The 25,597-nt window shown below is 44.1% G+C and overlaps 1 protein-coding gene across 5 annotated transcripts in view; it reads right to left on the bottom strand.

The window, feature by feature from the left end:
- Nucleotides 1-25,597, bottom strand: part of MEF2D (myocyte enhancer factor 2D) — a 143,143-nt gene that overhangs the window by 45,353 nt on the left and 72,193 nt on the right. For all 5 annotated transcript variants that reach the window (XM_081175551.1, XM_081175553.1, XM_081175554.1 and 2 more), the window contains one exon: nucleotides 21,680-21,988. In XM_081175551.1, the coding sequence (XP_081031677.1) occupies nucleotides 21,680-21,733 (54 nt within the window). In that variant the 5' untranslated portion in view covers nucleotides 21,734-21,988. The remainder of the gene's footprint in view (nucleotides 1-21,679; nucleotides 21,989-25,597) is intronic.

The raw sequence follows: 25,597 nt of genomic DNA, 5'->3' as shown, positions 1-25,597 counted from the left end.
ATATTGAAAAATGTGACTCTTTCATTTTTTTTTTTTTATAAAATTTTTATTGGTTTTACAACATTTTTGAGAAAAACAGACAAACATTAAAAATGACAAACATACACGTATAGTTTCAAACATATTTTCATAAACCTCCTTTCTAGGACTTCCCCATACCCCCCCTCTCTGCATCCCAATGTCCATAGTTCAACTAGCAACTCCCAGTTATTACTTTCCAATCTCTATCATCTTAGTCCTCTCTTACACTCTGACCTTATGTCCCTGTACCCCTTTGTTTCTGGAAACTACGACATTTTAACATTCATTAAGTTTATAGTAGTCCTTAAGATAGCTTTTAAATTTTCTCCATTCTTCTTCTACCGTCTCTTTTCGTTGGTCACGGATTCTGCCTGTCATCTCGGCCAATGTCATGTAGTCCATCACTTTCATCTGCCATTCTTCCAAAGTGGGTAGGTCCTGTGTCTTCCAATACTTTGCGATGAGTATTCTTGCTGCTGTTGTGGCATACATGAAAAAAGCTCTATCTTTCTTTGTCACCAATTGGCCGACAATGCCCAAGAGGAAGGCCTCTGGTTTTTTAGAAAAGGTACATTTAAGTACCTTTTTCATTTCATTATAGATCATTTCCCAGAAGGCCTTAATCTTCGGGCATGTCCACCAAAGGTGATAAAAAGTACCTTCAGTCTCTTTACACTTCCAACATTTGTTATCGGGCAAATGATAGATTTTTGCCAGCTTGACTGGGGTCATGTACCACCTGTATACCATTTTCATAATGTTTTCCTTTAAGGCATTACATGCCGTAAATTTTATACCGGTGTTCCATAACCATTCCCAGTCAGCTGACATAATGTTATGTCCAACATCCTGAGCCCACTTAATCATAGCCGATTTAACTGTTTCATCCTGTGTGTTCCATTTCAACAACAAGTTGTACATTCTAGATAAATTCTTAGTATTGGGTTCTAACAATTCGGTTTCTAATTTTGATTTTTCCACCTGGAAGCCGACTTTCCTGTCCTGTTTAAAAAATTCCATTATTTGACGGTATTGGAACCAATTTTCCACTTTATGCTTCAATTTCTCCTGACTTTGTAATTTGAACTTATCTCCATCCTGTTCTAAAATTTCCCAATACTTCGGCCATCCGACCTCCATATTGAGTTTTTTCACTGCATTAGCCTCCACTGGTGACACCCATCTAGGGGTTTTGTTTTCCAATAGATCTTTATATCTTATCCAAACATTAAACAATGCTTTTCTGACAATGTGATTTTTGAAGGCACTGTTAACTTTATCATACCAAAGATATGCATGCCAACCAAAAGCGTTATTGAAACCTTCCAGATCCAAGATGTCTGTATTCTCGAGGAGCATCCATTCTTTGAGCCAGCAAAAAGCTGCTGCCTCATAATACAATTTTAGGTCCGGCAGGGCAAAACCCCCTCTTTCTTTAGCATCTGTCAATATTTTAAATTTAATTCGGGGCTTTTTGCCCTGCCAGACAAATTTCGAGATATCTTTGTGCCACCTCTTAAAACATTCCATCTTATCAATAATCTGCAAGGTCTGAAACAAAAATAGCATTCTAGGCAATACATTCATTTTAATTACTGCAATTCGGCCTAACATTGACAGTTTCAAATTTGACCATATTTCTAAATCTTTTTTAATTTCTGACCAACATTTTTCATAATTGTCCTTATACAAATTCTGATTCTTGGATGTTAGATAAACCCCTAGATATTTGACCTTCTTGACCACAGTCAAACCTGTTTCCTCTTGAAATTTCTCCTTTTCCATATCTGTTAGGTTTTTCCCTAAAACTTTGGTTTTTAGCTTGTTCAACTTAAATCCAGCTACCTGGCCAAACTGTTGTATTATTTCTAATACCTTTTTCGTACTAGTGTTTGGCTCTTGCAAAGTCAATACTAAGTCATCTGCGAACGCTCTTAACTTGTAATGTTTAGCTCCGACCTGCACACCTTTAACCTGCTGGTCATTTCTTATCATATTCAGCAACACCTCCAGAACTGAAATAAAGAGTAATGGGGAAATCGGGCACCCCTGTCGTGTTCCTTTTTCTATCTTAAGCTCCTCAGTCACAACATTATTTACAATCAGTTTGGCTTTTTGTTCAGAGTATATTGCAGCCATACCATTCTCAAAACCCCGGCCTACCCCCATCCTATGAAGATTCTTCTTCATAAAACTCCAAGAAATATTGTCGAAGGCTTTCTCCGCGTCCACAAAGATCAATACTGCTTTAGTGTTTATATTCACCTCTAGCTTTTCCAGAATGTCTATAACATTCCTTACATTGTCTGCCAGGTGTCTTTTAGGGAGAAAGCCTGCTTGGTCCTTATGAATCATCTCCATCAAAACTCTTTTGAGTCTTTTTGCCAAAATGTCTGCAAAAATTTTGTAATCCACATTGAGCAATGATATTGGGCGGTAGTTCTTGAGTTGGGTCTTTTCAGTCTCTGACTTTGGTATGAGTGAAATATATGCCTCTTTCCACGATTCAGGTGCCCTTTTTCCTTCAAGGATCTCATTACAAACTTCTCTTAATGGTTGAATCAACCATTCCTTCAGCGATTTGTAGTATCTAGAAGTCAGTCCATCTGGTCCCGGAGATTTACCCAGTTGCATATTCTGAATGGCAGCCTCTATCTCTTGTTCTGAGATTCTCTGGTTCAGGTCCATCTTACTTTGCTGAGAGATGTTTTGTAATCCATATCTTCCAAGGAATTTGTCTATATCTTCTTCATTTTGCGGGCCTTGAGTGTAGAGTTTTTTGAAATAACTTAAAAAGCAATTTCTGATTTCATTGGGTTTAGATATGTTCTTTCCATCCACCTCTAGGCTTGTAACTGTATTTAGTTTCTGCCTTTTCTTCAATTGCCATGCCAAAAGTTTACCACATTTATTTGCTGATTCAAAAGTTTTTTGCTTCATTTGCTTTATCTTCCATTCAATCTCTTGGTTCATCAGTTCCATATATTGAGTTTGATATAACTTGATCTCTCTTAAAATGTCCTGAGACTTTGGTTTTGTTCTTAATTTCCTCTCTCCTTCCTTTATCATTTCCAAGATCTTCTCTTTTTTCTCATTTTGTTTTTTCCTCTTTATTGAATTTTGTTGAATCAAAAATCCTCTCATAACCGCTTTACTTGCATCCCAGATCACTCTTTTCTCCACGTCGGTCCTCAAATTTATTTCAAAATAGTCTTTTAGGGTCTTTTGGGCCTTCGTGAGAATCTCCTTATCTCGAAAGAGGGTGTCATTCATTCTCCATCTAAATTGACCAGTTATTGTGAGTTTCATCTCCATCTTCACGGCGTTATGGTCGGAGCAAGTTTTTGGGCAGATTTCCACTTTCTTAATCTTTGGAGCCAGTCCACTAGTAACCCAGATTTGGTCAATTCTGGTCCAGGTCATCATTGCTTGGGAGAAAAAGGTTCCCTCTCTCTCCAGAGGGTTCCTTGTTCTCCAGATGTCTATCAAGTCCATGTTTTCTGTCATTTCGAAAAAAGTCTTAGGGAGTCTCCCTTCTTTAGTGACTGTTAGTCTTTGTGCCTTGTCCATATTAGTGGAGACCACGCCATTCATGTCTCCCATGATTATCATATTGTAATCCAAATAGTCCATCAAAGTTTCATGAAGTCTCTTAAAGAAGTCAGATTTGCCTTCATTTGGTGCGTAAATTCCAACAACTAAGAATTTTTCTCCTTGTACTTGTATCTCCACAGCCAGATATCTCCCTTGTTCATCTTTGAATATCATTTTTGGAGCCCATTTCTCCTTCACATATATTACAACTCCTCTCTTCTTAACTTTGTCTGATGAAATAAATTCTTGTCCTAGCCTTTTATTTGAAAGTAATCTCCTGTGGGCTCTGGTTATGTGAGTTTCTTGTAAGCATATCAAGTCCAATTGTTCTTTATTCAATATATGAAATACTTGTCTTCTCTTCAAAGGCCCATTGAGCCCATTACAATTCCAACTAAGGAATTGCAGAGCCATCTTGTTATTTTCTTAAGGCTCCTCCAACAGCTCCAAGTTGTTGCTCTTCTTCTGATGGTGGTGGTTTTTGTCCAAACGAGAGATTCAGGATGTCCAGTGCTCTCCTCTGTTCTGCAAGTACGTCCACAGTCCCCTTCTGTAAATCCTCCTGGTATCTTGCCAAAAATTTGTCTTTATCTTGAATTGTCTTTATTTTCACTTTCTTTGCCTTGAAATCAAATGACAGTCCTTGTGGAAACTCCCACCTAAAGCGAATAGTGTTCTTCTTTAGCAAGAGAACCAAGTCCTTGTAAAAGTTTCTTAAATCCAAAATGTATTTTGGGATGTCTTTAAAGATCTGTACAGCTGAATTTCCAATTTGCAGGGCCTTTTCAAAGTGTAATCCTAATATTTTGTCTCTTTCCTCCTTGGATCTGAGTGTAATCAAACAGTCTCTCGGTGTCTTTCTATCTTGCTTTTTACCCAATCTGAAGGCAGTCGTAATTTTAAATTCGTCTTCCTCAAGGTCCCAGCAATCCGCAAACTCCCGTGTCAAGTATTCCACAAGGCTGTCTCTTTCGTTCTCCGGAATCAGTCTTAATTTTAAATTTCTCTCTTTCCTCTGTAACTCCCACAAGGCCAAAGTTGCATCATGCTCATAGACCTTCTTGGCAAGCGGCTCTAGCTTCTCCTGTGTCTCTCCGGCAGTGGCTTTGGCCTCCTCGGCAATTTGGCGCGTGGTGGCGTTCTCCTCTACTAATCTATTTATAGATTCTGTATTCTGGTTTAATCTTGCTGATATTTCTGTTAATTTTTGTGTGTTCTCTGAAGTCTGTTTTGTCAAAGACTCCAGGGTTTGGTTTATCTTGAGCAGGGCCTCTGTCACAGCTTCCATAGAAACGGCTGCTCCTTTGTCTTGACCTGTTGTTCCTGCTGATCCGGCTGTTGCGCCTGAGATTGAGCCTCTTTTCTTTGCCTGTTGCAGCTGCAACTGTTGTTGTTGCTGTTGTTGCTTGATCTTGGCTCTTGTGACTATCTCTTCTTGTGGGCCACTCATGTCAAGGTCAATTCCCACGGGATTTGTTCTCCCTTGGAAAATTCCACTGTCTTAAGCCGTGCCGAACTTTACTTTGTCCTCTAGAGGGAGCAAATCAAAATGGCCATAGAGCGAAATTTCCAAATAGCAAAACAAAGGAGACAGTCCAAAAAGTAAGAAAAAGGGAGATTAACACAGTCAAAGTCAATGTTACTAAATACTTGTAACTTCAAATTGCCACAGTTGCCCAATTTATACTGTTTCTTCTTATAATATGCAATAGTCAGGCAGTGTGGAAACTTTGTATCAAAGTATCACTTCACAGGGAAAAGTCAGTTCAGTGTACTAAGAAGGCAGACCGTTTCGTACTTTCAAGCAGATGAGACAGCAGAGGTTTTTTTCCTCCAAATAAGTCATGCAGTTAATGGTCAGATTCGCCTCCCCTCTGCCCTGCTTGCTAGAGGGGAGATCAAAGGTTTAAATGTCCGGTTTAGCTGATCAAAGGACGGATTTAAACGGATGCAGGTTTAGAGCTCCGTTGCTTTCGCTTTCATGCAGTCGGGGGGAGGCAGACTTCCTTTGTTTAAATCTCCCCCGTTTTTAGCCCAATTTTTAAAATTGAAAGAGTCCCGGTTATTTTTCAGTTCTTACTCACGGGGAATCAGTCCGAATTTCTTTTCAGGAAGGAATCGGCGCTCTCCGCTTATGGCGACGCGGCTTCACTTCGCAGGCTGGGTAGCGACTCTCAGCACCGCGCTCACTCCCGATGTCGATCCGTAGCCTTTAAAAAGGCTCTTTCACGGTACCGGGGGGCGCGAAGGTGCCCACCGAGTCTCCTTGTTCTCAGGCTTCAGCGCCTGGGATTTTAGGGGTCCCCCGCTTGCCGTAGCGGGTAAGACCGGAACTTGCGAAGCAGTCCTTCTCCGGAGCTCGGAGCTAGGACCGCCATTAAGCGCTGGCACCGACCGGAAGTCCCCGAACTCGAAAAATGTGACTCTTTCAAGCCGTCTGATGCAAAAATGGCATCCCGTTTTGCTGACTGCAACCCTGGTTTAAGCAGCCCTTTGTCGCCTAGCTTAAATATCTGAGTTTCTAACACTGGATACCCCATTTTCTCCAAGGAGCTCAAGGTGGTGTGCATTGTTTTTCAGAGATGCTATTAAAGCTGGAGCATGAAGCAGCTTTGCAAAAGAGGCCAAGCCCTTAGGAGGTTCACCACAATCCCACAGGCAAAAATAACAGGCTGGTTTTTGTTTTTGTTTGTTTTTGCAAGGGAGGGGGCAAGCTAGGAAAGCAGGGCCCAGGTCTGCGAATGCCTCTCTTTCTGCATTCTGCCAGAAGCAGCAGCCCAGGCCCCACCTCCCTCCCTCCCTCTCTCTCCTAACAAGATTGGGCTCTAATCGCCTCACCCCTTCAGAGCGCAAAGATGGCACACGACACAGCTGTTCCCCGCCACGTGAGGTGGCTAAGCCGCCCCATACTTTGTCTTCTGGGCTCGCTGCCTCAGAGCCAGCAGCAGTCACGTTGCCAGGGTCTCTGGCCTGCTCCGCGTCAAGCGAATCACTTCATTTCAGAATCAAGGCAGGGGTCAGCGGCCGGCTCTGACCTCCTCCTCCTCTTTCGCCAGCCTGTGCCGACAGACAGGCAAGGCTGCTTAGGCAGGCGGCGTTATGAAGGAGGTTTCGGCTGCAGACTGTAGGCTGCCCGTTAAGCCGAGCGGCCTCTTGCTATTTGCCCATCTGGCTCCCTGGCAAGAGAGGGGGATAAAGTGGTTCCCCTGTAGTTGCCAAGTGGTTCCACAGAGAACCAGGGGGTGGAGGTGAGGTGCATCTCAGTCCAAAGGGCACCAGAGTGGCACTCACTACTTCACCAGCCTTGCTTATCTCTCTCTTGCTTATCTCATCCGACAGCAGAAGAGCCTGACTCATGGAGGCTGTCAGTAGCTACCAGCCACAAGGGCTATGCTCTACCTCCACAGCAGGAGGCAGCAATGCTTTTGAATACCAGTTGCTGGAAAACACATGGGATAGGATCGGGCTGTTGTGCTGGGGTCCTGCTTGGGGTCTCCCACGGGCATCATCTAGGTGGCCACCGTGAGAACAGGGTGCAGGACTAGACAGGTCACTGGCCTGACCCAGCTGGCTCTTCTTGTGCTCTTATATAACCTAATGCCCCTCCAGATGTTTTGGACAACAACTCCCTTTAAGCTGCGGGCAATGGGAGTTGTAGCCCAAAACATCTGGAAGGCTTTGCTGCAGACTAGTTAATGTTGCACATCAAATCTCTCTTGCCTGCCTTTTCCTGTCTCTCCCTTCTGGACCTTTCCTGTCCATCTATAAGCTGCCCCCTTCAGAGCCGCCAAACTGCTGGAATGTTACCAGCCCATCTTTCCTAGCAGTTACTCGCAAAAAAGAATCGAAAATAAAAATTAACTGTTTGGACAATCCTCTCTTTAGGAGTTTGGTTAATGCATTGAACCCTTAATAAGAGCAGCCTCTGGAGAAGAGCTGTAGCTCAGTATTAGAGCATGTGCTTTGCATGCACCAGGTCCCAGGTTCAATCCTTGGCATGTCCAAGTGAGGATGGGAAAGACTCTCTGTCTGAAACCCTGGAGAGACACTGCCAGTCAGTGTAAACAATACTGAGCTAGATGGACCAATGTCTCTGTACAATGTCTCTGTACAAGGCCTCTGTTATGTTGGGTCAGGTCATCTTTTCTAGCAACCCACTCCACACAGGTATTTCCTCTTGGACAGGGAAGTGAGAATCCCTTGTGTTTGTCCCTGACATCTTGACATCTTGAGGTACACTGGTCCTAAATCTGGATATTCCATTTAAAGGTAGCAAACTGCCATGGAGAGAGACCTCCCTGGCCTAAAATCTGTTCAGTCCTTCGTGAGGTTGTATCTAGTCCAGGCAGCACCTCTGAAAGCCGTTCCTCTGTTTACCTCCATGCCTGGTATTCCAGATATGCTTCTTCAGCACATGGAAGTACTATTCATTTATCTTGGCTAATAGTTTTTGCTTCTTCAGACAAGGGCAGGACTAGAGCAAGACATTTGGTGCCCCCAACCAAACATCCCCTGTGTACCGTCTCCCTGCCCCTGCCAAGTCAAGGTGCGTAATACTCAAGGCTGGCCAATATATCTTGGCACTCAGGGCAGAAAATCCCACAAGTGCCTCTCCCCAGGAGTAAAAATGCAATAAATTACATAAACAACAATTTGCTGCCCTTTCATGACCTCACTGTCATATATACAATGGAGCCATCATTTTCAATGGAACCCTCGTCACAAGCCTGGCAAATCTGGAACTATACTTGATGATCAGATAATGCTGATATTCTTTACTTGGACTTTGTAATTTTTAACCCATGTGCATATTCTATGTGACTATTTTATAGTTTTGTTTTTCATCTTTTAATTTTCACCTGCTGTTGTAACTGCTCTCTCTTATATACGTTATAAAATGAAATAAAAATTATTCTACCTCATCCTCACAAAAAGAGCACCTCACTGCCTAATGGTAAGGTCAGCCCTGTAGAAGGAGCACTTTATACATGCTCAGAGGCACTCTCTCCATCAGTCTGTCCCCACCCCTTCCAACAGAGAAGAGCTGGACGTACTCTGCATTGCTCTGAAGACCTTTTGCTAAAGAACGAAAACTCCCATCTCCTTTTGGAGAAGTACTTAGACCAGCGTGAGAGAAATATTTTAAAAATGAGATATGGCGATCCTCCATTGCTCATGTCTTATCTGCATGCAAAATCGGCTATCTTCTCCATAGGCTCCAACTGGCCCTGTGTTCTGGTTTCTCTCCATGATCAATCCGAGTTGCTATCTGTAGATCTGCACATGCCTTGGCAGCATTCTCCTTAAGGCAAAATGGTAGTTTTCTCATTCACTCATGGGGGCCCAGCCAACCCTTTCATACAAAGCAGCTGCTGAGTTAGGCCCCATCTGCACTACACATTTAAAGCAGTATCAGACCATTTTAAACAGCCGTGACTTCCGCCAAGGAATCCTGAGGGTTGTAGTTTGTCAAAGGAGCTGAGACCCCTTATTCCCCTCTCAGAGCCACAATGCCCAGAGCTCCCTGTGATGAGAGATTGCCTGTTAAACTATTTTGGTGGCTCGGAAGTAGACGGGTCTCTCTCCAGCTCTACTTAAACTGAGAGTAGTTGGCTAAGATGGGGGGAAACAGCATTTATACAGCTGAGAGACTGAAGACAAAAACAAACAAAAAGGTTAAGAATGACTGACTTCCATTTATTGTTGTTCTGAAGACTAGACCCAGACTTCTATACATTCTAAAGAGGCAGCGCACAGTTTGGTTTGTTGCTGCAAAGGATATTGCGCCATATGTCAGATTTTATTAAGGCACTAGTCCACTCTAATCTACAACATCTTATGCCAGCCTTAGCCAACCTGGTGCCCTCCAGATATTTTGGACTACAAGTCCCTTCCAGCCCCAGATGATGGGAGTTGTAGTCCAAAATATCTGGAGGGTGCCAAGTTGGTGAAGGCTGGCTTTGGCCACAATAAAATTTTCTAGCCTTTTTTTAAAGGTGCCACAAAACCCTTTGATATTTTAGAAATAATTTAGATACTGCTCAATAGAGAAGTTTCTCCTTGTTGTAAATAATGGGGAGTGTTCAGAGCAGGCCTGTTGACATCAAATGGACTTAAGTCAATCATGAATAACTCAAGTCCATTGATTTCAATAGGTCACCTCTGAGTCTGAGCTGGATACAACCCAACAGCTTTTCATTTCTATCAATATTTAATGATGGTGTATTTATTCATGCAATTTATACATCTATGTATTTCTATCAATATTTCATACAATATTTGTATCAATATTTCATACACACGTGGTACTGTGCTGTTTATTTGAATAAATTTAATTTTTAAAAAAATATATCAATTTTGTTCTCCCTTCCTCATATTTGCCCTTAGCACCACTTAGGAGCTTTTCAGCACAACCTTCTTTTCTTTCAGTTCATTCCCGCCTTCTTCTGCAGGGTTCACGTGCACACATTTGCACAGATAAACCCTGAAAAAACCGTCCCAACCAGGAATATCTCAAAACTCTCCATCACTGCAAGAACAGAAGGGAATGGAAAGAGGACTTCTCTCCTCGCCTCCCTGCAACTCAGGATTCAGGACAGATAAAGGAACGTATTTCTTCATGCAATGCACAGTTAAATTATGGAACTTGCTCCCACAGGAAGCAGTGATAGTCACAGACTTGGATGGCTTTGAGAAAGGATTGGACAAACTTATGGAAGAGAATATCAATGGCTACCAGCCATGGCTGCTATGCTCTGCCTCCTTGGTCAAAGGCAATGATGCTTCCATTCACTGGAAACCACAGGAGGAGAGATGCCTCTTGTGCTCAGGTCTTGCTTGCGGGTTTCCCACAGGCACCTGGTCAGCCACTGTGAGAACTAGAAGAGACATTGGCCTGATCCAACAGGCTCTTCCTGTGCTGGTGGGGCTCATTTGACAACAATGAGCCTTTAATGTCACTGGCCCAGTGCTGCGGAACACTCAACCGATAGAGATTCACGGCACCAACTTTTATTTTATTTTTTTTAATAATATTTTATTAATTTTCCAAAAGTAACAAACTTTTAAATGCCAACTTTTAAACGGCTGCTGAAAAGTTTTCTATTCCTCCGGGCTTATGCAGGTGCTTAAGAGTGCACCCCCCACAATGGCCTTTTAAATTTCTTTTTGCCTTAAAACTTGTTTTTTAACTTTTTATGTTGCTGTTTGTTTGGTGTTATATTTTTATATTTTTGTAAACTGCTGTGATATATATTTTTATGATACAGTGGTATATAAATATTTTAATTAAAAAAATAAATGTTATGTTAACTCAGCACAGCAGAGGCACATTGACTCCTCCAAAGGAATGTGAAAACTACTGGCTACTTCCCCCACCACCACCCCCTTGAAGCAAGATTGCTACAGGCTGGCGACCCAGAAGACTAAAACCTTGTCAGAAGCAATAGTAAATAAATAAAAAATTCCGTGATGAATTTCTGAAATCCTCACAACAACCCCATGAAGTAGGGGAATGTCAGTCTCCCATATTGTGGGCAGGGGAGCGCTGAGGGAGAACAGCTTAACAAAGCCACCCTCCATGCGAGTTCCTGGCAGATGCAAGATTTGAAGTAGGGACCTCCTGATTCACAACTCAGCCTCTTCACTGCCAGGATGCTATGGAAACACCGAGCTTGTCAGGCTTCCAAACTCCGTATGCTGCCATTGTTTGCGAGGTTTCTTGGCACAGAGGTAATTATGGTTCTTTTCTATTCTGCAGCCCCCACCGCCCCTCCTAGGGTTCATCTCTCCCTTCCCCCATTAAACCACAGGCTTCCTCCAGTTTCATTTCTTCAGCTGTCAAAAGGCAGATGGCACACAACCCCTTCACCTGTTCAGACCACAAGCAACCGTGCACTCCCTCTTGAAGACATGGAGAAAGAAGAGAGGGTCTCCAGTTGGCAGTGTGGAACTCCTAACCCAGAGAGCCCTTTTTTCCTGTCTTTCATTATGAAATTTATTATAAGAAGTAATTAAGCCCTGGTCACTTCTAGACAACATGTCTATTGAGCATTCTTCCAAACTTGTTCGCTAAGGAGGTTAGGTGGCACCAGCTATTTACTGCACATTCACTAAGAGCATAAGGCCAATGGCCTATCTAGTCCAGCAGGACCTGCCGTTTCCAGCATTCTGGTATTCTAAAGCATTGCTGGCCCCAGAATACTTCTAGCTGCTGCATTCTGGACCAGCCAAAGTTTCCAGACACTTTTCAGGGGCAGCCCTACAGAAAGCAGGTAAAACACGGGTGGTGCTGTGGTCTAAATCACTGAGCCTCTTCGGCTTGCTAACGTTAGGTTGGTGGTTCAAATCCGCATAACGGTGGTGAGCTCCCGTTGCTCTGTCCCAGCTTCTGCCAACCTAGCAGTTTGAAGGCATATCGGTGCAAGTAGAAAAATAGGTACTGCTGCAGTGGGAAGGTAAACAGTGTTTCCGTGCGCTCTGGCACTCGTCACGATCCTCCGTGAGCCAGTAGCGGTTTAGTCATGCTGGCCACATGATGCAGAAAAGCTGCCTGTGGACAAACGCCAAGATGAGCACCGCACCCCATAGTCACCTTTGACTGGACTTAACGGTCCAGGGGTCCTTTACCTTTTACAGAGAGCACATTGTAGTAATCCAACCTTTCACAACTGGATGTCAAGAAGGGCCAGTGATCAAGAATGGTGGGAGTTGTAGTCCAACAACACCAGGAGGGTACAAGATTGGAAAAGGATGCCTGATCCCATTTGAGACATGACTGTGGCCAGATTGGACCTCTCTAGGGTGTTTCCTAGAACCATCACATCCAAAAACAGACACCTTCCTCACCTACCCCACAAGAGATTAAGAACTTCAGTAAGCCTAAACCTCACCAGGTAGCAAAGTGTCTACCTAGGTCACCATCTTTCCATCCAGAATGAACACACACAAATCCAGCACAAGTCCTGGTACCAGGCAGCGCCTGAAATAGACTCATCATTTGCCACAGATGTCATGAAATCCTGATCTATTCTTCTGCGAGTGCAGCCTTAGAACACATACTGAACTCCCCCAAAGCCACCAGTTTAGGGGATCTCATAACCATGCCAACACCACCCCTAAGCAGACCTTCCACTGTTAGAGGCAGCATGTCTCCAGATAACAGCTAGGAACCTAGGATGCTGTCTTAATTTAAGTCAGACCATTGGGTCAATCTAACTTAGTATTGTGCACACAGACTGGCAGCATTTCCTAACATTTCAGACAGAGTCTTTCCCCAGCCCTATTTGGAGATCTGCAGGAAACAGGATGCTGAACTCAATGAAGCCACCTTGGTCAGATGGGGCAACCAGGCTCTTGCTAAGCTGCAGAGAACAAGTGGTGGTGTAGTGGTTAGAGTGTCATGCTAGGACCTGGGAGAGACCAGGATTCAATTCCCCACTCAGTCAGGAAGCTCTCTAGGTGTAAATTTAGGTCAGCCACAGTCTAATGTGCCTCACAGGTTTGTTGTGGGGATTAAATGGGGGGGGTACCATGTATACCACATTCAGCTCCTTGTAGAAAAAGGAGAAAGATAAACACCATAAATTAAATAAAAAGTATGTTCTTAACAGCTGGAATAGTGCAATGGAGGTCCATCCTATCTATGCATACGTCACATTCAGATATTATTTTGCTGCTGAACAGACTTCCCCAACCAGCAACTTATTTCTTCACTGTCTTTTCAGTAGTGGTGAAGTTAGGGGCTGACAGATATGCAGAAGAAATGGCTGGGGCTGTCTTGACTAGGGCTGACGGGATCTGTGGTTCAAAAGGGCTGTGCTAGCTGGTGATTGGAGTCCAAAACAGCTTGTCAAAACATCTGGAAGCCACCAGGTTGGCCAAGGCTGCACTAACCTCACATCTGGAGCAACGCAGCCAACTCTTAAGGGTGGGAGGGAAAGGAAGAAGGGAGGGCAAGGCAGAACAATGATAAAAGGCTTTCACTCAGTTTGGGGCTAAGATAGGATTTAGTCAGGCCTCCTCACCCTCATCTGGAGGCATTAACCTTTTAAGACGAAGAGGGTAATCAAATCTCCTTCTCCAGGGTGTAAGCCGTGTGCACCAAGGACTGTGGAAGGAATTACTGGACCGTCCAGGCTGGCATAACTGAAGGAGGATTTCTGTCTCCCTCCCAACACATCAAGGTACCAGCCGCTTCTCCAGCCGGTCGGCCAGGCCCTGAGGACCAGTGGACTGATCTGCAATGGCAAATCCCCTCTGCAAATCCCTGTAATGTCATTAGGGACTATTACAGGCTCGGCATCCTTGCCTTTGGCTTCTGCCAACTCTCCCAGCCCAGTGAAAAACCACCCGCTCATGTCCCCTGCAGGAGGGTCAAATCCAGCACTGGAATAGGACATCATCTTCAGTGACCCCTCTTGACCAGGGACAGCCCTGAGTTTCTGGGATCTCTTGCTGATAAGCACCACTGTCTTATATCTTGATTTGTGGAGAAGATGTGGATGCTTTTAGAAAACACAGACTCTAGGAGCCTCTGCCCTTCTGCCTTAACTTGTCCCCCTGCCATCCCCAAGTCTCTAGAACTTAAATCTCTTGACAGATGTGGCAGATGCATCATGACCCCAGGCCCAGGGTAACACATGTATATGAGATCTAAGGCACAGGGTTGGATCCAATAAAGTTAAACTCAGAGTAGACCTAAGTTAGCCCTGTCCATTATTTTCCATGGGCCTGTTCTGAGTAGGACTAGCACTTGATACAACACACAGCCTTCCCACTGCATGGTTCATTTTGTGCCACTGGTAAAGTACACTAGGAAAAAAATCTGCACGTTTTCAGGGCGCTTTGTGGAGTTTGTGCTGGTTTTGCACCACTGTCCTACATCTGTGCAAAATGGGCTACGGTGGAATAAATGAGTACAGTGAAGGCACATACATTGAAGGCACATAAATACACCTGCCCAACCTCAGATTCTGATGGTTTGTGTGCGTGTAAACACACTGCAAGGTAGCAATAGCTAGCTGTTATGAGGTTTTCCAGGGATGCGGGTGGCGCTGTGGGTTAAACCACAGAGCCTAGGGCTTGCCGATCAGAAGGTCGGCGGTTCGAATTCCCGCAACAGGGTGAGCTCCCGTTGCTCGGTCCCTGCTCCAGCCAACCTAGCAGTTCAAAAGCACATCAAAATGCAAGTAGATAAATAGGTACCATTCTGGTGGGAAGGTAAATGGCGTTTCCGTGCGCTGCTCTGGTTCGCCAGAAGCGGCTTAATCATGCTGGCCACTTGTACGCTGGCTCCCTTGGCTAATAAAGCGAGATGACCGCCGCAAACCCAGAGTCGGCCACGACTGGACCTAATGGTCAGGGGTCCCTTTACCCTTATGAGGTTTTCCAGAAACCTTTAGAATGCTTTCAGTACTCACTGAGAACCAGCCACATGCAATGTCTCCCATTGGGAACATTTCTGGCTCTAAAGACACTGCAGTAAAAGCAGGCCAGCAGGTATGCGAGTCCAGCACCTTGCTGAAATTAAGCAGGTCTGTATCTGGCCAGTGCCTGAATGGGTGACTGCTTGGGGACCACATGCACACCACTTTGGGTTCTGTGACTGAAGAAGACCTGCAGACAAATGTAACAAAATAAATAATAAGCCAGGTACTTTAACCTGCTAACCTGAAGAAGCCTCTTCAACAGCTCTCTCCTGCAAAGCTTAGCTGCACAAACAGCAGCTCAATGGAAAGAGATGAGAAACAGGCAATCGATTTGGCCCTGCACTCTGACACAGGATGCCTCCCCTCCTTCCTGACGGGATTGTGGAACCTGGACTCAATCAAAGCCCCCAAAGAACTGGAAAGTATTTTCCATTCACTTTTACTGCTTCAAATAACCATGGAAAGACATACATCCAGCTTGTCCTTGGCACCTAGAGCTGGCCTTCCCTCTGTTGCAAAGCATGACCACTCCAATAAAAAGTTCCAGCAGCTTTCTTAATAATAATTGCTAATAGGAAGTTTCCTGCTAGCCTTACAAAAACCAAACCAAACAAAATGCTTTGAACAACTGGGATGCTTTCACAATTTCCTCTTCTCCTCGATCACCCCTTCCCCCACCATTTTTTGTTTTGTTTTTAAATATGCTTTTATTAAAATATTTTCTTGGGTAATAACAGTACATACAGAGTCTCTGTTTTCAAGTCATAGTATCCTTCAAACAAGTCAGTCATATTCAGAGTGAGACGTTACTCTTACAGGCAAAATGGCTCCCCCAAACTTTTAAGAAGTAAAACTCAAAACACCCGTTGTTCCAAAGGGAACAGGAAAACCACTCCAACCAAATTTGCCTGCCATTGCTTGTTATGGGCAGCATAATGTCCTGTTTGGAATTAAGTGCACTGAAAGGGGTGTGTATAAAAACCAAAACGCCGCACCAAGAAGACAGCTATAATAGGATGAAGGACTAAGGCAGGGAATCTGGAAGCCTGCAGTTCCATTCTTGCCCCTGCCAGGAACTAACTAGGGAAGCCCCCTCTTCCCCTTAGCCTCATACTCATATTGCAGACAGGAATAATAGAATCATAGAATCTTAGAGTTGGAAGGGACTCCAAAGGTCATCTAGCAATGCAGGAATATCTGCTAAAGCATCCATGGCAGATGGCCATCCAACCTCTTGTTTAAAAACCTCCAAGGAAGGATAGTCCACCACCTCTCAGGGGAATCTGTTCCACTGCTTAACAGCTCTTACTGTCAGAAAGTTTTCCGAAATGTTTAGTCAGAATCTCCTGTCTTGCAACTTGAAGCCATTGGTTCGAGTTCTACCCTCCAGAGCAGGAGAAAACAAGCATGCTTCCTCTTCCATGTGATGACAGTCCTTTAGATATTTGAAGATGGCTATCATATCTCCTCTCAGTCTCCTCCTTTCCAAGCTAAACATATCCGGCTCCTTCAAGCGCTCCTCATAAGACTTAGTTTCCAGACCCCTGATCATCTTGGTTGCCCTCCTCTGCACACGTTCCAGTTTGTCGGCATCCTTCTTAAATTGTGGTGCCCAGAATTGGACACAGTATTCAAAGTGTGGTCTGACTAAGGCAGAATAGAGTGGTACTATTAGTTCCTTGATCTGGACACTATACTTCTGTTGATGCAGCCTAGAATAGCATTAGCTTTTTTTGCTGTTGCATCACACGTTTACTCATGTTAAGCTTGTGGTCCACCAAGACCCCTAGATCCTTTTCACATGTACTGCTAGTAAGCCCGGTGTCCCCCATCCTATATTTGTGTATCTGTTTCTTCCTAAGTGCAGAACCTTACATTTGTCCCTAACACTATTGCCCTACCGCATGGGATAGTTGTACTGAGAACTAGATCATGCAAAATGCCTTGAACTCTCTCAAGTGTTGCATGAATGCCACATGGGATCATTATTAGGGCTGCCACTCAACTGAAAGAAATCTTAATGGAAGAATCATGTGCGTTTTAATTAATTTATTCAATAATAAATTTGCAAATGACGAAATGCTTCCATGATGCAAATGAAGAAAACTCCATTTTTTATTTTAAAAAGGCTTTACTTTGATGGTACATGCACTTGCTGCAGCAGGCAAGACAGTTTCCCTCCTGTATGTGAGAGAAGGGGGCAACCGAGGGCAGGAAGACAATGCCTCATTCAAGATGGGCATCCTTCATGGAATTGTCCATGTAAAAGTAATAAACAATTTAATTTGGAAAATGTCTATCTGATTAGTTTGGGAGCACCTTTTTTAAGATTTAAAAAATCACGCTACGTTGATTTATCAAGTAACACCCCTAATTATTATTACGAGGGATGAACACAATCAGCAAAAAGACAGACACCAGCACAGGAGGCAAGGTTTCCACCCAGGAGATTTATTAGGCTCCTTCCCTTGATTCTTCAGTAGGCTTGCTCAGCTCTGAGTTTTGGTGAAACTAGGAGAATTTCTGAAATGAAAATCTGGAATTGAAAGAGTGCAAAGTTTGCTGCAGTTTCCAATTCCTTCAGCTCAGTTCCTTCTTCCATTCTGCAGTTAGTGCAGAATGCAGTCACAAGAATTTATTTTATTATGTGACACATATTCTATGGAATCTATTGTTGCTGCCTATATGTTACCAGGCCCACATCAAAGTGCTAACATTAACTTATAAAGCCCTCAATAACTTGTGACCTTGATATTTGTCAGAGCACCTCTTTCCACATCAGCCAGGTTGGGCCTAAAAATCAAGAGGTGGGGGCTGCTTCCAGCCCAAGTAACTGATGCTGCCCATTATGGGGAACCTGGAGCAGGGCCTTCTTTGTGGTAGTGCCCCATGAGTGGAATTTTCTCCCCTTACAGGCGTGAATGTCTACAACACTAAAAGCTTCTGATGCATGGTGAAGAACCCTTGGAAACTGTGTTCCAAAGCTGTTAGATTAGCCACGTGTTAGATTAGCCACATGTAATGTCAGCCTTTAATTGACTTTGCATTTTCATATAGAAAGTTGCTCATAGCGGTGTTTTAATTGTATTTCATCTCTGTCACACAAAGCTACAATTCCCAGAGAGCTGAGAAGAGGGATCGATTGCTAAAACACTCTGGAAATTGTAGCTCTGTGAGGGGAACAGGGGCCTTCTAACAGCTCTCAGCACCGCTAAAAAACTACAGCTCCCAGAATAGTTTGAGGGAACCCATGAGGGTTTGAAGTGAAATCATAGAGCTTTAAATGTTTGATATGAATGAGGCCTAAGTGGTTCCTAACCTTGCACAAGTGCCTTGTGGGCTGGGGGTTGAAACTGTGAGGAAGAGGCCTCTCTAGATAAAGAACAACAACAAACAATTCATTAACCCTCTCCCAAAGCAGCTTGACAGACGTCCTTAACACTAGAGCTTGCCTTTGTACATGTGAATGTGGCCTTCTCTCTAACCACTCTCTCCTGCCCTTGGGCTTTGTCAACAGTGGAGTCCAGGGGAAGGAGGGCTGGTGTTTTAATTTCTTGAAATGGGATTCACAGCTCGCTCTCAGGTGTTTATTGAAACAACCTCAGTCTGCATCAAGGGGCCGTTGCCAAGAGAACAGACCTGCTGGGGAGCTGGAAATCGAACTAGGCCATCTGTCACGATGGGTTAATTTTAAGACCTCACAACCTTGAGGGTGGTTCCCTGAAGGGTAGGAAAGTATTTGCCGCAGCAAATTTGCTGCCTGCCAGAACAATCCCTCTGCTAGCAATGGAACAGCAGGTACCTTGTTCTATGTTGTTGTTGTTATTGTTGCTGTTGTTGTTGTCGTTGTTAACAGTCCTCTACCCCACTTCAACAAGCATGGTGCAGGACACTGTCAAGGCAGGGTGCGTAGTTTTGGTGCTAAGAAGAAATTGGGTTTTTAAAAAAGCCTTCTGGATTTCCAGGTCACCCCTGAAAACCCCAAATCTGCTTGCTTTGGGGTAGTCGCTTTCATCCTTGCTTTAAGTATGCAAGTTACAAGTCCTCATGGTGCAGTTAACAAACATGGGAGTTGAAGGAGGCCAAGTCACCCTGGCCAGTGGGAAGCAGATTAGAAATTGCCTAAATGCCATGTTCATAAAGACACAGCGTTTATGTTATTGTACCTCCTGGTTGCACCCCAAAGACAGAGGGTGAGCTAGGAAGCACAAAAACCCAATTAGGGCAATTGTATTGCCACTCAAAAGCCACCTGAAATAAATATATAATCAACTGAGCTCTGATTCTGGAAGGTGGGGCTTAGGAGGACCTCCAAGGTAAGGAAACTGTAGGGTTTAAGTAGGCAAGGTTTCCATCCTAGGCGGGGGGGGGCACATTCACAACCATATATTTAAAACGCTATGGTGCCAGTTTAAATAGTCATGGCTTCCCCCCAAAGAATCCTGGGAAGTGCAATTAGTTAAGGGCTACAATTCCTAGAGTCTTTTAACAACCAATCCCTCTTCCTAAAGAACTTTGGGGATTTTAGCTCTGTGAGGAGATGGGGCCCCATCTAGTCCAGCATCTTGTTCTCACTGGGGCCAACCAGATGCTCCACTGGGAAGCCAGCAAGCAGGACATGAACAGCTACTCTCCCCACTCACGTATCCTAGCAACGGGGGTTGAGAGGCACAGCAGCCTGTATTGTCTTTCCAGTGCCTGCTGTAGACCTTTCTTTCCCCACCTTTTTTTCAACAAGCCTTTTAAATGAAGGTTGTTTTTATCCCAGTCTGTATCTGCTTTGGACTTGAAACGGTTTCTGTTACCAATGTTTTTTATGCCTTAGATATTTTACCAAGTCTTCAGCAGAAGGCCCCAAGGCAGGTTACTACTACAACCACCACCACAAATACTTTTCTTATTATTATTAACTGCATTTTGATCCTACCCTTTTCTCTAAAGAGCACAAAGTAGCTCTCGCTTATTTAATCCCACAACAAGCCTGTGAGGAAGGTTAGGCTGAGAGGCATTGACTGGCCCAAGGTCACCCCCAGTGCATGTCATGGCCAACAAGTGGGGATTCGAACCCTGGTCCCTGCCAGGTCTTAGTCCGACACTCTTACCAATTTACCACACTACACAAGCAGGATATTAAAATCAGTTAAAACAATTTACCATCAGAAGAATGGGGGAGGGGGTCTAAAACACTATGACATGTTTTAAGGGAACTAATTTCTAAATGAAACAAATAGATAACAACACTAGCTACCAAGGCTAGTGGTCACTGATGGCCTTATCCTCCATGAATCTGTCCAACCGCCTTAGTTGCTGGCCACCACTGCATCTTGTGGTAGCCATATTCCTGGCCACTGGATTCATTCCTGATATTTTAAAAGTGCAGGTTATGAAGAAGCGGCTGAAAGAGCCTGGATGGTTTATTTCAGAGCTTGACAGAGATGGCGTAGATAGCAAAAACCCTCAAGCCAAGCATGCCTACCACCACAAACCTTTGATTCTGGGCCATGACTCTGAGATGTCTGTCCTTCCCCAGTGACCTTGACAAGGAAAAATAAAGCTTTGAGGCTTCAAGCTAGACCTGGCAACGTACTGATGAGTGTTTTTTTGGGGGGAGATAGTGGCCACATTGGCAATACACACGTAAGGCACTATGATACCACTTTAAAACGTCATGTCTTCCCCCCAAGAAACCTGGGAGCTGTAGTTTGTTAAGGGTGCTGAGAGTTGTTAGGAGACACCTTTCCCCCTCACGGAGCCACAATTCCCAGAATTCCCTGTGAAGAGGGATTGATTGTTAAACCACTCTGGGAATTGAAGCTCTGGGAGGGGAACAGGGGGGGGTCTTCTAACAACTCCCAGTGCCCTTAGCAAACTACAGCTCCCAGTATTCTTTGGGGGAAGCCATGATGGTTTAAAGTGGAATCAGGGTGCTGAAAATGTGTAGCGTGAATGCGACCTCAGTGGTTTCTGGCAGGAAGTTCCATCCCAGAACGCACAAGACCCCTGATTTGAGGCCACCCCACATCTTTCCAATGACAATTTTGGATATTGAAATCTATGGAAAGCATCAACTTGCTTTGCTGTGCGGGAGTGACAACAAACTATGGTGTGAACTGCTCCCCAGATGGGCACATAACTTCCAGCCTTTGCTCCCTGGCCTATAAGACCACACTCTGTAGTTCCTATACTTCATCCACCATCACAGCTGCTCAGATCCAGAGCATCTGCTTGGCATGAGGCCCCAGCTTCAATCCCAATGGCACCTTCAAGGAGGCTTGAGAAAGACCCTGCCCCCAGCCTGGGAGACCCTGAAGAGCTGCTCCCAATCAGTGTAGACAATACTGAGCTAGATGGGCCAACAGTCCAACTCAACATATGGCACCTTCCTCTGTTCCATCCCAGTCTCAGGAAAGAGACCTGGAAACTCAGCTAGGCTCCCAAGCAGCTCCAAACCACTTAATTGATGCACCACTCACAAGAGTCTGTGCTACTGAAAAGCACAGGTTCAATTTCAGAGTTAGCAAAGTCGAAGCACAAAGCAAGGGGAAAGTGACGTTCCCTTTGGGACTCTGCAGAAATGGCAAATTCTCCCCACCACCCATACCACCATAAAGAGAGAAAATTTAATGCAAACTGACCTGCCGGTTCCTCTCGTCCGTAATCCTCTGGATCTGGATCTTTTTTCTCCCCATCTTCTCCGGAGATCCTCACGGTATGGGGCGGCTTAATTTTTTAATTTCCAAAAATTAAAAAAAGGAAAACAACTTGTTTTTCAAAGTGCTGTCATCCAAAAAATCGTTTTGAAAAAACAAAAAAGTAGAAAATCACAAAATAAAAAACTAAGCACAAAAAAAGGTTTGTTGCCGCTTTTTCAGTTCATGGTATTCCACTTGTCTGTGCAAATCCAGATGCGTTGGGAATTTGTGATGAGGTTTAATAAAAGAAGCCTACAAAAAAAAGAGGAGGAGAAAAAGAATTAACACTATTGCTTTTTTCTCTTGTTATATGGTACATTCAGAAGTAGCTTGCAGGACAGATTTACATTGAGAAAATGGGGTGGGGTGATTAATCTGCATACATCATAGACACACTTCAGGGTTCAGTGGAGCCTGATTTTAAATGAAAAGTGGGGGTTCAAAGGTCTGCATGTGCCAGACAGAAGAGTGTATCAGAACCCTGCAACCTGAGATGCTGCCTTTCTACCTACAGGGATAAGTGTTAAACATCTGGATAAGCTTTATGAGGAATGTAATGTTGGAACAGCTGCTTGGAAGTCAGGTCTTCCCTAGAAATGATATTATTCCCTCCATAAAGCCCCATATACCTTGTGTTCCCATGACATTACAAGTAGTATTTTAAAGAATAACAAATATATTACAGCAAGGTCAGCAACACTTCAGGAACCTGTAGAATTTGAAAGCCACTTCAATCCCCATTTGACCATGATAGTAGTAGTTCAAAAAATTATATTTCACATTCATAAAAATGTACAATAATGGGTGAGAATGGACAACATGTGAAACTATTCAAATGTATATTAAAATGGCAAAACAGCACCATTTAAGGCAGCAAAATGGCACCAATCTGTTCTGCCCTAAAAGCAACTGAACTCGGAAGAATCCAACAGCTCAGTTCTGGAACACATTTTTCTGGAGCCCTCCCCCCCCCCACCCCCAGGGAACACCTTACAGAAAAGTTTCCACACAACACTTTGTCTTAGAACAAGTCCTGAAAGTGTCAAGGCCATAAACAGGAAGCACTCATTGTACACCTGGAAGACCCAGGGACAAAAGAGACATAACAAACAACTGAATCATTTTCCCCTTTTGCAACTTCGAGAAAAGCAGCTCTTTTAAAGAAAAATAAAGAAGGGGAAAAGCATCAGTTGCTTGACTCCACATTCACAGCATACATTTAAAGCATTATGGTACTACTTTAAACAGCCATGGCTTCCCCCAAAGAATTCTGGGAGCTGTAGTTTGCTAAAGGCGCTGAGTTGTTAGGAGGCCCCTCCCAGAGCTTCAAGTCACAGAGTGGTTAACAAGCCATCCCTCTTCCCAAGGAAATCTGGGAATTGTAGTTCTGAGAGAGAGGAGAGCGTCTCCTGACTCAGCCCCCTAAATTATGGCTCCCATAATTCATTGGGGGGGGGAGCCATGACTGTTTAAAGTGGTAGGATCCTGCTTTAAATGTATGCTGTGAATGTGGGCTCAATGTGGTATGGTGGTTATTACAATGGAGATCAGAGTTCAAATCCTACATGGCCCTAAAACCCACTGGTTAAGTATGGACCCCCTAAGCCTAAACTACTTCAAAGGATTTCCAGAGGGGCATCTAGTGTTTACATGTCACTTTGCAGGAAAACTAGCAAAGACTCTTGTGGCACCTTAAAGACTACAGTTCACTTCATCAGGTGTAGGAAGTATTATCATGGATTCAGGCACATGTCTATATGGTTGGGGGACAGGGTTGTAAACCAGAGGGAAACAAGTTTTTAAAATGTAAGAACTTAAGAATGTGTTGGGTCAGCCAAGGGCCCATCTAGTCCAGCTTCCTGTTCTCACAGTGGCCACTCAGATGCATGCGGAGAACTCGCACGCAGGACCCAAGTCAAGAGTGCTTTCCTCTCCTGTGGATTCCAGCAACTGATAAGCAGAAGCATTGCTGCCTCTGACCATGGAGGCAGAGCAGAGCCATCATGGCTAGTAGCCCCCCATGAATTTGTCCAATCCTCTTTTAAAGCCATACAAGTTGGTGGCCATCACTGCCTCTTGTGGGAGTGAGTACTATAGTTTAACTCTGTGCTTTGTGAAGAAGTGCTTTCTTTTATGAAAAGCATGCCAAAGAGTTCCAATGCTATCACTTGTGGATCGAACTGGGACAAAGGATTTCTAGTATACTGTATGTGTTAACTGGCTTACTGATGCCAGGACAGTGTGTGTCATCAAAAACTACTGGGTGATTTACCATTGCGAAGAAGCACGTAATTATCTCTGCAAACTTCTCTGCCTTTCATTTCTCTCTGATCACACCCCGTAACAACTCAATCAATGTGTTGGGGGTGGGGTAGGGAAGAGAAGTTGACCAGGGAGTTTCAAAGCCTATAATTTCTACACTGCAGCTGTGAGCCTTCCTTATATTTGCTGGGGAGAAACCACTGGCTCACTGGGACCTTTGCACTGCGATGAAACAATTCTGCAACTTCCCAGGATTGATGGCTCAACACAACACAAACTGGCAGCTTTTTGGAAGGTGGGAAGGAACATGTGCAAGTGTGGAAGCTGGAACAGGAAAATGGTACCCTCTAAAAGGGTCCAACACACCCCTACTAGAAAGAATGAATTTTTGATGGGAAGAAATCACTTATTTATTTACTTACTGTTATTAATAACAACAACCGGACTATTGCAAGTCTACATACATTTTTAAGCAAAGTCAGAAAACAGAAAACATGGTTTTTTGCTTCTCCCCCCATAATCCTATGCTGATTTCCCACTTCCTGACCCCGCTTCCTTCCCTGGCTCAGCTGTCTTCTGAAATTTCACCAGCACGGTGTTGCTGCCCACACCTTGGCGCCTGCCTTTGCTATCTTGAGGACTAGAAGCTTTTAATTGTTTGTTTGCTTTTTTAACCACATGAACACCTTTGTGGCACTGATGATGCCAAGCACAGCAATTCGAAGGAGACAGGCTGGACGAAGATGTCCTCAGAAACACTGTGGCCTTTGGAAGCCCAAACAGCTCAGGAGCATCATTAATCCATGCCCTCCCAGTTGCTGGACACTAGATCCTGGGCCACCCAGTGAAATATGGACAATTCTCACACTGTGGGTATATAAACAGTACAGTCCCCCAAAGATCAGTATTGGGACTGGTGCCTTTCAGTCGCCCTAAAACAACCTGGAAAGAAGGATGAACAATGAGACAGCCAAATTTACAGATGACTGGGGAGCCGGAGGATTGGACTCTGAGATCTGGATTTCCTATCTGTGGTTTCAAGTTGCTTTAAACTGTTTTTAACATTGTGTTTCAATTGTTGCAACCTAACCTAAGGGTGAAGGGCAGGTAAATAACAACATCATCGACAACAAATTGTTTAATGCTATCTGGAGCTGCAAATGGCTTTACTTGAGGGGAGGCAGGCCTCTCTCCAGCAATTAGTCTCTGGTACCCCTGCCAGGGGAGAATGCCTCTCCTCACCTCAGCTAGCAAACTCTTTCTTTCTTTTTCTCTCTCTCACCCTAAATTGCTGAAAGACGTAAGGGGCAAAACAGAGAAATAAAGATGTAGGCAGCTGGGATGCATGGATATAGATAGAGAGGTCACCATGGTAACCATTACCATGGAGCAATTCTTCTCTCTCATATGTACAGTGGTACCTCGAATTACAAATGCCTCAGGTTACAAACGCTTCAGGTTACAAACTCTGCTAACCTGGAAGAGTTACCTCATGTTGAGAACTTTGCCCCAGGATGAGAACAGAAATCATGTGCCAGCAGCAAGAAGCCCCATTAGCGAAAGCACGCCTCTAGTTAAGAACCGTTTCAGGTTAAGAAC

The sequence above is a fragment of the Podarcis bocagei genome (genome assembly GCF_964188305.1).
Source record: "Podarcis bocagei genome assembly, chromosome: 16".
Classification (NCBI taxonomy): Eukaryota; Metazoa; Chordata; class Lepidosauria; order Squamata; family Lacertidae; genus Podarcis; species Podarcis bocagei.
The sequence above is the reverse complement of the archived record's forward strand: the minus strand, read 5'-3'. Positions and strand labels throughout refer to the sequence as shown.